Genomic DNA, 13616 nt, shown 5'->3' with positions numbered 1-13616 from the left:
CTGCCATCAAAGAAAACTGGCTGAACTACCATAGGATAATGGTGGTGCCAGTACAGTACAAACTGCCGGTCACCAGTGGGTCAGAGATTTGGGGGAATGGTGACACCCTCTCCTCGGGGCCATAGCTGCAGTGCAGGAGCAAGGGCAGGCACAGAGAATGTATAGGAGCAGTTCTGAGCAGCCCCAACCAGCTTGGGAAGACAGAGGAAGTTAGAAACCAAGAAAAGCAGCTTGGCTTTTCCCTGCAGAAAGGGTTAAGTATCACCCTGCTAAACACAGCTGCCTCCCCTGCCCAGGCCACAAAGTGCAGCAGTGGGAAGTTGACTTGGAGAAACAAGTCACTAAAGCTGCCATTTCATCAGAATGCCATCTACTAGGAATAAAGAGGGCACTGATAGTGTCAGGGACTTCTCCTTGGCAGTAGACAGAAGTCAGGGGATATTTCAGGTAAAGGACAGTGTCCATAATTAGGATTGCACACCGTGTGAGAAGAAATATTCCAGCCAAATGCATCAATCACAACTGGTCTTCCCTGCTGAGCCAATCAATGACTTAGCACTAGCAAAGCCTTGGATCAGCTCTGGCTTTTTGATTTACAGCTGCCCTTGGTGTAAATTGGACAGGAATTGGCACATTTGTTCCCAACCTATCTGGCTGCCAGGACACAGCAGCAACAGGGCAGTGTTGCCAGACTGCACCTTACCCAGTCCTGCTACCACACAGGAATCATTAAACCAACCTAAACTCATTTACAGCATGGCCACACACATAGTTGTGCTGGCCTACAAAGGATGACCGTTTCTTCATTGAGACTTTGCCTACTTATCCAGGCTGAAAAGAACAACAGACACAGAACTGATGTTCTAGAAAAAGCTAACTGCTGGAATGAAACCCAGGGTTTGAAAACTTGTAAGCAGGAAAAACCCCCACCATATAGAGAGCTGCTTTCATATCCCCATTTGGGGTTTTGCAGGCCTTTGCTTTAGCATAGACCAAGAAAAAGTAACCCCTTCTCCCATTTGAGGAAAACATATCTACGTTAAGGTGTTTTGCAGGTTTATTGGCATTCAGCATGGGGCTATTTCAATTTAATCACTAAAAGTGGTGAGACATGATCAAGCATAATTATTAACTGATCTCCATTCATACTCAGTATATGGTATGTGATTCACAGTACATCCTGGATGAAAGCCCATAGCTCAAGTCTCAAGTCGTTCCATGAAACACAGTTCTGGAACAGAAGTAGCTGTGTCTCCACACTCTGAAACCACCACAACACTTGTGCCCCTCGGGATGACTGGAGGGGGATCCGGTGAGGTACAGCCTGAGCATCCACCTTCCTGACCCTAAGGGAGCAGCTTCATAAGTCTGTAGAGAGAACAATACCCACTAATACACAGTTTTGTGTATACTTTTTCCTCAAGCTTGCTGGTGGACACATTCAGAAGACTAGCAGCAATTTCTTTTCACAACAGCGATTAAAAAGGAAAATGTGCTGCGACGGCAGGAAAGATCAGGAGTTTGCCAGCAGAAGAGAATAGATAAATGACAGGGCTCAGCTCAGGCCCTCATGCAGGGACAGAGCTGACTCTAGGTATTTTCTCCCTCCTATTGCTTGTACCTGCTCCCTGTTAGGATTTCACTAGTCACAGATAAACCAGCCAAGCCACCCAAACCCACTTACAGCATGGACACACACAGAGCTGTGCCAGCACCTGTAAGAAGTGTCATACAACAGCATGAAGAAAACAGCACTGAGTGCAATTCTGTCCTAAGGATACCTGTTCTTTCTTATGCCCCTTGGAAGAGTAGTTCCATTATACAAAAACAATGAGGCTAATCCGTTTGTACTAGTGTAGGGAAAAAAGAAAAGTAATTCTAGCAAGGTCAGTGGTAAGAAGTGACCCAAAACAGGAAACACACAAAACAATATAGTTATGGCCTTGCACTGCATGCACCTCTTCCACCTTCAGGTTCCCCTGCCTGCAACAGCATACCCCTCCCACAAATACATACTGCCATGCACTCGAGAGTTACCAGTGCATCTCCACTGGAGTATGGACAACAGAATTAGGGCATCAATGCTCTAGATGGGAATGAGGGGTGTGCAGGGGCTATGTGCACTTTGGATGTAGAGTCCCTACTTGAAATAGTTTCATAAGTTCCTACTGAACATCTCACTAGCATTCACATATAGACTCTCATTTCACTGAGAAAGGTTGAAGTGTTTGCCTTTTATTCAGAAAACTTGCTCCATTTCCAGTAATACTTTCCCACGTCCTTGAAACCAGATAGCCTCTAGTCTCAGAACAGCACCATCAGTCTAGTACAAAAAAAGCAGAACAAATCAAACCCAAAAAAGTTCCATGATGTGATATAGCATAAACACATACAGCTAATACATTAGAGAAATAAACATCTACATTAAGTTATGCAAGTTGCTATAAAACTGGCAGTATGCAATTAAAAGATCAGCAAGATTACCAGGTCTGCTAGATGTTTAAAGCAAGCCTACATAGGCTGTATCTATATTCTCATGCTGATTTTATGCATGACTTTGCACTCAGGATCTAGCTACCTTTCATACAACTTCCTCTACAGCCATCAGTGTGCATGCAAGCATCTCAAACTACCTGGCCAGACTCAAGCAGCACTTGCAAAGCTGTAAAGATGTACCCTATTGCTGTCTCCTCCATATGAACATGGTGTTACAGGGTTCATCTGCATATGCCTGGTTAAGAAACAAAACACAATCAGTTGCATACTATAACACCTTAAGTAACATGGAATCTTAGATTTTAGAAAAATATTTTAATTGTCAGTTCACAAGTAAAAACTATCACTATTACAAAACATCTTTTAATACTAGAATACCTAGCTTGGAACGAATTTTGTTCTTATTGCTGTTGCATTTAGTTCTCATGTGTCAGCACGAAGGTAAGTGGTGGGCTTCCCACTTGTCAGTCAGCTTGTAAGGGTACTCATAGGAAAGTGTACTTTCCTATTTAATCCTCACGGAATTGTCACATGTTTAGGCTTCCCTGACTTTTTCCAGACATTTACATACTTTACATCTGACACTACACATCAAAGTCTCACCCAACTGTGTTTCACGTAACAAATTTCATTTGCAGTCTCTAAATAAAGCATTCACTCCAAAAAGAGTGAGCATCAGCACTGACACCACCTTAGCTACTTGTAAACCCTATAACTGTGTTCTGACAGCTATCAGATATCAACTCATTCATTTCATTTTGTTTGGTTTCTTCCTTATTCTCATGGTTGGGTTGCTGTTTTGAATTTCCAGCTTTTTTAGACCTTCTGAGGAAAAACTTTGTCAGTAAGTAACATAATTCAGCCACATTTAACAGAATGCAAATGCTGGACACAGCAATCATGAAAATAGTAAACACTGTCTTTTCAGTAGGTCGAGAGACAAAGCAGTCTACCGTGTTGGGGCAGGGCCAAGCACTACACTTCATCAAGCGAGGCATTCGGAACCCATCATACATGAAATAAAACGCATACATGAAGACAGCTTCAAAGATCAGTCTAAAAAAGATGCTGCTGGTGTACGTCCACCACAAGGAGCCCTCAATACGAAACCTCTGTCTTCGGATTTCTTCAATGTCCTTGTATTCGCATTTCTGGTCTCCCTTTCTGAACTGCCTTTTCTTCTCATGCCTCCTGTAGGCCACGTGCATGGCCACCAGCAGAGCAGGTGTGGAGACAAAGATCAGCTGCAGGGCCCAGAGTCTGATGTGAGAGATGGGGAAAAAGTGGTCATAGCACACATTTCTGCAGCCAGGCTGAAGTGTGTTGCAGACAAAGTCATCTTGTTCATCTCCCCAGACTCTCTCTGCAGCCACAACCAGGATCATGATACGGAAGATGAACAGGACTGTGAGCCATATCTTCCCAATACTGGTGGAGTGCTTATTTACACCTCCCAAAATGGTATGCAGAGCTCCCCAATCCATTGTCTTGTTTCAATCCTCTGACCTAAGACAAGACAAATAAACAAAACTAAGATTAATCAAGACAGGAAACAAATACCATCAAGCATGTAGTTTAAAATAAAGGCAATATCATAATTGTACCATACCCATGTGGTAACATTTTGATGCAGTGGGCTTGCCTACAACTAGTCATAAATAATAATCTAATCACATATCAGCATGTATAATCATTACTTGATTCTACACATGGCACCACATTCATTTGAGTTCTAGGTGTATTAGCCAATGCCACATTAAGTAGGAAAAGCAGATGGGAACCTGATGAACACAGCCTTAAATCAAAAGATACAACTTCTAGCAGGTGGATAACAGTTACAAAATAACAGAAGATATCAGCCAGAAGTAAGGTAGATGTTATGTTAAAAAGTAACGTGTTAGACAGATATAATTCCCATATAAATCAAGGCAGATTGGTCTATCCTTAGCTTAGAGTGTAAATAATGTTCAGATGAGTACATTCCAGCAATAAAGACAGACCTTGAGTAACTCCTGCTGATGCTCTGCACCTTCCATGATGTCTAGATAACCTGCATTCATCAATTTAAAAAATGTGACTGTATTCTTAGTTGAAGCAAATTCCACAATAGCTTGAGGTCATGAAGGTAAAGTCTTGGTCATTATCCATCTTGAGTTAGATGTTTAAAATCAATGCTTAAAGATTCATACCAAAATTGCTTTCTCTCCACTAACTACAAAAAGGGCATAGGGTAACTAGACAAAGACTCCTTCATTGTCAATGCCTGTCAGGTTATTTTCTGCCCCCACCCCCTCTTAACACAGACCGCATTACTCCTAGATTAGCAAAGACATTTCAGAGGCTGGTAGAGTACTAAAATCAACATTTGAAGAGTTCAGACAGGTCAGCAGTAGCTCAGAGACTTTTCAACAGAAGCATAGAGATTCCAGTGGGTGAGTTTCAAAGTACTATGACTGTAATTCACAGCGACCATTCAGAGGCATTTCATTTCAGCCCACCTCCCCCGCTCTGCTTCAGATGGACTTACAGAAAGTTAGTTTGCAAGTACTCAGCATTCAAGAATCAGCCAGGACCCTCCAGGAGTGCTCACAGATCTCTTGGCTCTGAAATTCCTCATGAAGGTTTTTATTTCACAGCTTCATTAATTTGTTTGCATCTCAGAGACCATATTTCTTTGGCATTTACAGCACAAGGCAGCAATAAGCAAAATCACGTTTTCTAAGTTTCTAGAACAGAGCAGCTACTGGCACAAAGGCCATCATATCTATCACAAGATGATCGCATTGCATGAGGAAGAAAATTATGACAGTTCTTGCAGTTGTCTTCCATGTCACACTCCCTTCTGAGTAATGTCAAAAGCCTTCCTGGTTTACAGTGAGTTTATATATCATCAGTAGGTCACGTACAATTATACAGAGCATCAGTCACAGCACACAACAGCTCAGAGAAAATGAGGGCACTTAATTGTTACATTAGGTAATGCAACAGTATCTTTTCCTTGAGTTACTGGAATAAAAGTGTGATCTCCCTTCACAAGTTCCATAAACTACATTTTCCTCAGATCCTGCTGGTTGACTGTGTGGTGTTATACTCCAGGAGGTAAAAACCAGTTGTTCTATCTTCTCCCTGCCTATCAACCACCTTCTTACAGTGTGAAAAGGCTCAGAAGTGGAACATGCGTATTCCCTCCTCATAAGCCCTGTTTCTTAGCTTCATCTCTCACCGCATATCCAATACTGCTCCCCTTTTGTTACAACTTCATATGGATTTGTTTCCTCCTTCCTCCTTTGAAGGAGGTTCAAAATACAAGTGCCCCAGTGTGTAGTTAGTTAGCTCAAGAAACTGCTCTCCCCCTGTTTGCTCCTGAGGTCACACTGCAGTTCATCTCCTGTGACTCTGTGAAGGTGTATTATAAACCAGGTGACTTGAGTTCAGAAGTTATTCCCAGGACTAGTACGTTTGTCTTGTTTTTTAAACCTGATCCATTTCACTAACCTGCTCTACAGCACAGACCCACAGAGCATCTGAAAAGGCAGCCTTGTTAAAAAAAAACAGGCTGCAAATTGTAACGCAGAATGAGCGGGTCAGTGGGGAAGAGGGGTTGGCAAAGCTTTAGTGCTGAGGACAATACACACCTTTCATCTGACTGGCTCCATCTCCTTTGAGAGTACATTGTGCTTGTTAAGCCAAAACAATGTGCTTCAATTCTAGCAAAGGCATGTCTGCATCTGTATCAATGAAGAGAAAGCCACCACACTTTGAAGAAACAGCCTTTTGCCCTGAGTCTCCTAGTGAGATTTCCTCTCCCTTCCAAAGAAAGCCTTTGTCTTTCACCTCTGCCCAAACGCTCCCCCCTTCACCCTTCCCACACACCTTTTCAAAATCTTCCAGCTATCTCTTCAGCTCTTCCTGCCACCATCCACTACTCTTCCCGCTGCTTGCCGAGCTAGTCACCAACCTTTGCCCCTTCTTGCTCATGACCTCTCAGGCTTGTTTTGACACTGGTGGAGAGTCATATGACTTCTGGAACACTCCAGAGTGCTACAGGCACTGATCAGATACCAGTGAAGACTCACTATCTGCTCCCTGAAGGGTGGCACAATTATAATTGTAGGGCTGTATTCAGGCAGCCTGAATTCCAACCAACAGTGTTTCCTACCAGCTGGCTTTAAACAGTTCTCCTCAATGCAACTTAGAGGATTCCAACAAAAGTAATTCAGAGACTGCCAAAGTGTCCACCTCTCTCCAATAAAAAGACACAGTGATCCAAGCAGAATTTAAGTTAACCAAGTATGGCCCTCCAAACTATTAACCCATCAGTGCAGATCACTCCAGCTAAACATCCCATTTGGACTATCTGTACTGATGTGAGGGCTCATTTACTCCTAACTAACTCAAAAGCTAGGACGTGGATCATAGGTTATCTTTCTTCCCGGTACTTGTTTTATTTTTTACTAGCAAGTAAAATGTTAACTGCCTTGCTGACCAAAGGAGAAGAAAGCAGGAAAATTACATCCCTTTAATGGGTTGATAACTCTTATTTTTATAGAGCCAGTCCAGATAATATTTCTATGGGAGCAAATCCTGCCAAATGCCTACAGAAATAACAGTATGCAGACAGTCAAGGACTTACTCAGTTTGCTGGTCTTAGATGTACAGCACAGTACAAGACTGCATTTAAGATATGAAAGCTTAGGTGAATTTTCAGGGAGAAAATGTAAAGTAGGAATGAGGATAGGAATTGGTTATAAAGGAAGAAGCTGGAAAAACAGGAGATACTTGAACTTAGTGAGGTTGAGTAACTACGCATTTAGAATCCTTTCTAACATGGGAATATATTAAGTGTTAAATTTTCCTTCGAAAAAATCGCAACTGGGCATGAAAATAAAGCCTTTCCAAGCCTCAGCACAGATCCTTGTTCTACTACCAGTGACACCTTCTGTTTCATTTCAACAACTAGAGGACTACAGAAGTATATGGCTGTTACAGTAGGAGTTAAAAACACCCAAAGAAGATCACCATGCTCCACTGAAAAGTTAAGTTACACGGGAAATGGTTCTTACAATCACACAACAGAGTCACATAAGTAGGTGTTTCATTTGGGGTTTTATTTTGTTGTTGGTTTGGGGTTTTTTCCACTAGTAAGCTAGGCAGCAGCAAGAGAAGAACTACAGCTTAACTATTTCTGTAGTTCTACAGCTTCTGGGCAGTATTTTGAGCTGTGTGCTGCCATGGCTAGACTGCCTTCTACTTTAAAGCTAGCTCCTGTAAGCCTACATTAAACCACAATCACAGCAAGCTGAATACACCCAGTGAAAATCCCTGCAATTCACAAAACACAGGACAATTATCACTGAGCTCCCATGTTTATGAGTACAGCTAGCTTGTTAACAGACACTTCCCACCCCCACCCCTTAAAGACTGTTATACTAGGAAATCATTAGTCAGTGGCTTAAGTCCACAACTAGAATACAGGGAAAGTAAAAGAAAAAAACAACACAAGATACATCTCTTTCACATACACATATGGTGCTGGCTGCTATAGGATATTATCAAGCAAAAAAATTAGTAATTAGCAAGTATTACAATATTTGGTTATGCTATAGGAATATCCAGGAGTCTCATTAAAGAAGAGGTCCGCAGAATCCTTATGCATAAATTCAGAGCACAATTATACTCTTCTCCCCACAGCTACAATTTGGATACCAATTTACTTACTTTACTGGATTTACACAGAAACTTAGAGGGTGTTCAGCATGACTCCTATCAGAATTTTGGTGCAGAGTGTACAAGGAGTTACCACTTTGGTGTGACATTCCACCCCTTTCAGTAGCCCCTCCAGATGCTCATACAAGATCAGCAATCTGCCAAATCAAAAGTCACTTTGTCCCATGTGGGAATGTGTTAACCAAGATAGCCTTTAAGCAAAAAAGCACTGGTCTCAAGTGTCACTTGCCAGCCCCCAAGATGGGGACAAAGATAACTCAGATGCCTAAGAGTGGCAGTTCTAATACAGAACTTTTGCCATAGAAAACATTTAGAATATCTAAACTATCAGAGGCAAAATCATTACCAAATTTATTTTATGACCCAATTTGAAACAAGAAGTATTGCTGCACGCTGAGGTCCAGCACGCATTCAAAAATGCTTCTGAGACAGCATTTCCTTCAGGTCTTGATCTCAACAGTCACACTGGGAGCACTGACTTATATAGGGGCTGATAACCAGCATCAAGGTGTCCTAGAGCTGTATATGCTGTTTCATTACCCAGATTTGAAGAGCATTCAAATCTGGATTTCGGTAGTTTTGCATCAGCATACCTCCACCCTGCCAACCTGGCATCTAGTTTACAGCAAGTACTTAAACGTTAGGGTGTAGATTTTGTTATTCTGATTACTGAGTTAGTTTTGGTGCTATACCACAAGAACAGCGGCATTGCCAAGACCAAAGCAAGGAAGCTTCTAATAAATACAGATTAACATCTTCCAAAGGCGGCATCTTTTTGTTTTATCAAGAAAGGCTGGTAAGCAGGCTACAGCAGTTACTTGCCAACTTGCTCAGACTTCCTAACTAATCTGTCAGTCTGCCCCATGCCTCAGTTTCCCAGACATTAAACTAGCAATAACAATCTCACCATCTCACAGGGCTGTTCTGAAATGCTCCACTACAATTACAAGCTTCACAGGCTCAGTGAACCAAGAGAGATAAGTATCATCTCAAAGCTGGAAGCACAGAGCTTGAATTCAGTCATCAGGGATATTTCTGATACCTGAAAAAGAATGCAGCTCCCTGCATTGCTGTAGCTTTAATGCAGAGTTCAAAATGCAGGAAGACAAAGCTTTGAACTTTGGCAACTAAAATCCTTTAATAGGCAGCTTGCAGGTATTCTAATTTTACAGCAGTGTATATAAAAACTTCAAGGAGCATACAGCTGGAAGGCTCTGAAATATCAACAACTTTACTTCTTTCCTAAAAAGCTGAATAAAGATCAAAAGAGAAGTCTAACAATCACAAAAGCCTGTGCAATTCTCTCTAGTAGCTCTTAAACTTTGTTCTGAACACCTATCTCCAGATCAGAGTGGAAACTGGAGAGCAGAAGAGCTGTGACAGAGGGACTGTAGTATATCTGATTTGACACAAGAACAGGCAAAGACTAATCAGGAACAGGAAACCTGACAGTTGCAGGCCTGAACACTGCAAGCATTGTTCTGTCATTCTACTCAAGTTTATGGAAACAGGAGGCATTCTTTGCCCTAATTAAATTCAGTGTGAAACCCAGAGAAACCCAACAGACTAGGACCCAATATGTATGTAGTTAAATGTTATAGAAAAAATTGTGTTTGTTAAATATCAACACCATTAAGGGTTCAGTTCTACCCACAATAACCCCCTGATGACTGTCCCATATTCATGCCCTCACATAAGTTTTAAGTCATTTTCCAAGAATGCTGGGAAATATCCATAGCTATTTCAATAGCCTGCAACTGTAACTGGAGGATTACCATCTTCCAGAACATCCTGGCACAACATTCATTCCATTCGTACAAAACAGGAAATCAGAAGTGTCAGTCTCACTTGAAGGCATAACAAGACAGCACAAGTCCTATTAGAATTTAGCCCATTTCAGCCATTTTCCCCTGTAAATCTTTCCTTCAAAATGTGCTTAAAGCTTTTTGCTTTGGACAAAAACCAAATTCCTGTGGACTGTGTCTTCACTGATACAAGTGTCCTATTTCCCAAATTTTAAAGAAAGTTTTAGGGATACTGTGCCCTGCTCCCAGGCATCAAAATAACTTTTTAGTTATGACACTTATGTTGCCTTTTTTTTTTTTTAAGCCTGTTACTTAATTCCTATTTCCTTTCCCCTACACCTAGGCAAAGGTCTACATCCCCTCTACAAATCTGCCCACTCCTTCAAATGTAACATTTCCTGTAAAACTGGCAAGTCACTATCTTCTTTCACACACGCAGAGAACTTGCACCCTTTCAGAAACACTAACTGAATTTATAAACATTAAGATTTTATAGTGCAGTGCAGCTTCTCCTTGAGCATGTATTTTGTTATTTCATTCATCAAAAGACAAAAACAACTTTTTCCTTTTTAAAAGTCTGTTACAGGAAGAAACACTGGTAGGAGATAAGGAATAAAATTAGTTTTCAACATTCTTTTATCAACTAATAGGAGATGTGTTTCTCTTTTTCCACATTCCTTCTGTTTTGAGAGCATGTTATCTTGCCTCATATATCATCACTTCAAGTTTTTCCTTACACAAACACGTTCCTGTTTCATGCAGTCTCTGGTACCACTGCTTTCATTGGAACTGTTCACAAGAATCATCTTGTAAATGCACCCTCTTTACTCACAGGCAGCAACTGAGTTTATGCAATGACTGTTACGAAGAACTTGTATATGTATCTCAGAGTGCTGCTATTTGTCCAACTACTGAGATAGTCTGCTCTACCTTTTTGCCTTGTACAGTTACATCTTTGTACAAAATAAATGAGGCTGCCAAAATAATCTACCTGGACTGTGCATCAAGGGATGCAAAACACCAACATTATCAGAGGCCCCAGCTTCAACACAGAGAATCAGGACAGAATCAATTTCTCCAGAGAAATATTTTAATTCATGGGTTTTATTGTTCCGTTCTTAAGCTCTGTAATACGTAGTCCTACTGATTACGAGACTGACAGTTCTGGGGACTGTCTGAAGTCTCCCAAAAACACTGACACACGAAGTAGAGATGTAACCTCATGGCTCTGCAAAACATGTTGGAAAACCCACCTGGAAAACTACATTGCAATGCCTAGTTGACACATGGAAGTACCTCCATTTACCAGGCTGAGGTTTGTCCCACCACTGTCTTGTTCTCTAAGCTACATCTAACACAATCACATCCTTCTGCCTACTGCCTTTTCTCTGGGGCTCTTCAAGGTCTGTAGCTGAGAAGCAGGGTTTTCAGGCTGAACAGTGGAGGCCAAGAGATATTAGAAATTACATAATTCCTTTAACAAAATCAAGGATAAAAATGTATTTTATTCTCCTCTTGTCTCAATGTACACATGCACATTGTGGTAATCCCTAAGAGAATCTGGGCCCAAACCCTCATATCATTTCATACAGGTCACAGCCAGTAAAATGCAATAAGTGATCGAAGTCATAAAATCTGGGTTTAAAGGAGCATTCTTAAGAGAAAAGGCCACTTCCTTCTTTCAACCCTGTGCCTGTTCTCTTAAGAATATTTCCATTAGAAAACTAATGGAGTACAAGACAAGAAAATAATTTCCTCTATTTGGGGGGGGGTTGTTAATAAAAAGAAAGAAAAAAAAAGATAGTTTCTTCAACACAAGGGATTCTGAAAGTAATACCCAATCTAGGAAAGCCCAATGATGGGAAAAACAGTCATGCCCAGCATGCATAAGAACACACACAGCCACCAGCTACTGCCACGAGCTAGGCAAGCACACATGCCCTTACTCCAGCATCTCACCTGCATTTACTTAAGGGCTTGAGTACTCGTTCTTTGTGCGATCTTATCCAACCCTGATACTCAGAAATACATTTATTTCTGACTCACATCTCTCATTTCCTATTCCCCCTGTAATTCTGAGGAATGTTTCCAGTGTGCGATCAGACACTTACAAGACCTGTCAGTTTTACTGATGCAAGCTGTTTACCTTCCCGCAGCTCTCTTAACATCTGTAGGCGTGTCGCAAATTACCTGTAATTGCAGGAGCCTTGATTTTGCTTGGTGCTTTAGCTGGTCGTACGTACTTCACATAACGCGCTTACAGAGAGCTGCTGGGAGGCGAATAAAAGATATCGTTAGAACTTAAGCGCGTAATTAACAGAGACATGAGCATTCCCAATTAAAACTGGTCGCGGGGTTCAAGCACTGCCCGTGACGCTTAAGCTCGGGAAGAGAACCCGAGAACCCCCGTGCCAAGGAAGGGTAAATCCTGTCAGGGACGGGGGGAGCCGCGCACACGGCGCCGCCGCGCCGGCCTCCGCTCCCTCTCCACGGCGGGCAGCGCCACCACAGCTCCCGGCTCCGCTACACCGGTGCCGGCCCCGCTCTGGAGCGCAACAAGTGTGGCGGCAGCTGTACGGGGAGAACCTGTACGCGGACATCTGCCCCCGCCGCGCCCTCCTCCCCTTCCGCCGCCGGCGGCTGAGCCGCGGCCCGTCCCTCCCGCCCGCCGCGCCCCTCACCTGCCCCGGCGGTACCCACGGCTGCGGGGCGCGATCCGCCCCACCCGGGGCACCCGGCACCGCAGGCAGGCAGACGGGCGGGCGGACAGGCTGCGGGGCTCAGCGTGAGTCTGTCGGTGCCTGCGGAGCGGCCAGTCCAAGTCTCGCCACCCCGGAGCTTTAAGGTCCTTCCCTCTTCACCTGCCGCCGCTTTTAACCCGCCCCTCGCCCGCCTCCGCCCGCGCCCTGCTCCTCCGGCCGCCCGCCCGCGGAGGCGGCTGTGGGGAACCCGGGGCGGGGCCAGGCTGGGCCGGGCCGGGCGTCCATCCCCACTGCTGCGCCCCGGGAAGGGGCTTCTGCGGCGAGCGGGGTTTTGAATGTGAGGAGGAAACAGCCAAACTAAAGGGTGGGGCGAACAACCCCCGTCGCTTCCCGGCGCCTAGTGGCTGGTTTGGGCTTGTAGGGGGAGAGCTTGTAGGGAGATCAAGGTAAGAGCAGGTATGTGGTTTTTTTCAGAGGAAGTGCATATCTATTTAAGATAGCAGTTTCGTGTTTCCATGTTGACAAATCCAGGTATTCAGAAGGGCCTTGGGACAGAAAAAAAAGCAGGTCTTTTCTCCTGGAAATCATTAAAGAACTGCTGGCCAAACACAGAAGGACGAGCCAGTCGTTTCTGGCTTTTTGAGGTTTGTTTTCAAGTACGATTGAAATGCTACAGCAATGCCCTGCAGACTCGCAGGCTTTCACGGAGCTGCGGATATTTGTCAGTCCAAAGACCTATTTTGGAAAGTTTCCTGTTTCTAAGGAATACAGTTGCTGAGGAAACAATTTATCTTAGGTTCAAAAATCCCTGCCCAAAACTGCATTCTCTGTCTTGCACACAGGCACATCAAACTAAATAAATGGCTTGTAAACCTCTGAACTAAAT

At 43.2% G+C, this 13616-nt stretch overlaps 1 protein-coding gene across 5 annotated transcripts; it reads right to left on the bottom strand.

Annotated features, from left to right (window-relative positions):
* Positions 1-2214: 2214 nt before the first annotated feature.
* LOC116783305 (gap junction beta-6 protein) lies at positions 2215-12879 on the bottom strand. Of its 5 annotated transcripts, none has more exons than XM_032680752.1 (3): positions 12710-12879; positions 12219-12298; positions 2215-4002 (listed from the first exon to the last, which is right to left on the bottom strand). In XM_032680752.1, the coding sequence occupies exon 3, from the start codon at positions 3978-3980 to the stop codon at positions 3189-3191; it is 792 nt and encodes a 263-aa protein (XP_032536643.1). In that variant the 5' UTR covers positions 3981-4002; positions 12219-12298; positions 12710-12879; the 3' UTR covers positions 2215-3188. The 5 variants fall into 5 exon arrangements, with proteins under 5 accessions (XP_032536643.1, XP_032536642.1, XP_032536644.1 ...); XM_032680751.1 differs by having other exon boundaries at positions 12219-12295; XM_032680753.1 differs by having other exon boundaries at positions 12729-12879.
* Between the last annotated feature and the right edge of the window lie 737 nt (positions 12880-13616).

Source organism: Chiroxiphia lanceolata, chromosome 2 (genome assembly GCF_009829145.1).
Source record: "Chiroxiphia lanceolata isolate bChiLan1 chromosome 2, bChiLan1.pri, whole genome shotgun sequence".
NCBI lineage: Eukaryota > Metazoa > Chordata > Aves > Passeriformes > Pipridae > Chiroxiphia > Chiroxiphia lanceolata.
The sequence above is the reverse complement of the archived record's forward strand: the minus strand, read 5'-3'. Positions and strand labels throughout refer to the sequence as shown.

What these genes read in the sequence shown, in the direction of transcription:
- LOC116783305 (XM_032680752.1), bottom strand. Translation starts at nt 3,980, where the DNA reads ATGGATTGGGGAGCTCTGCATACCATTTTGGGAGGTGTAAATAAGCAC.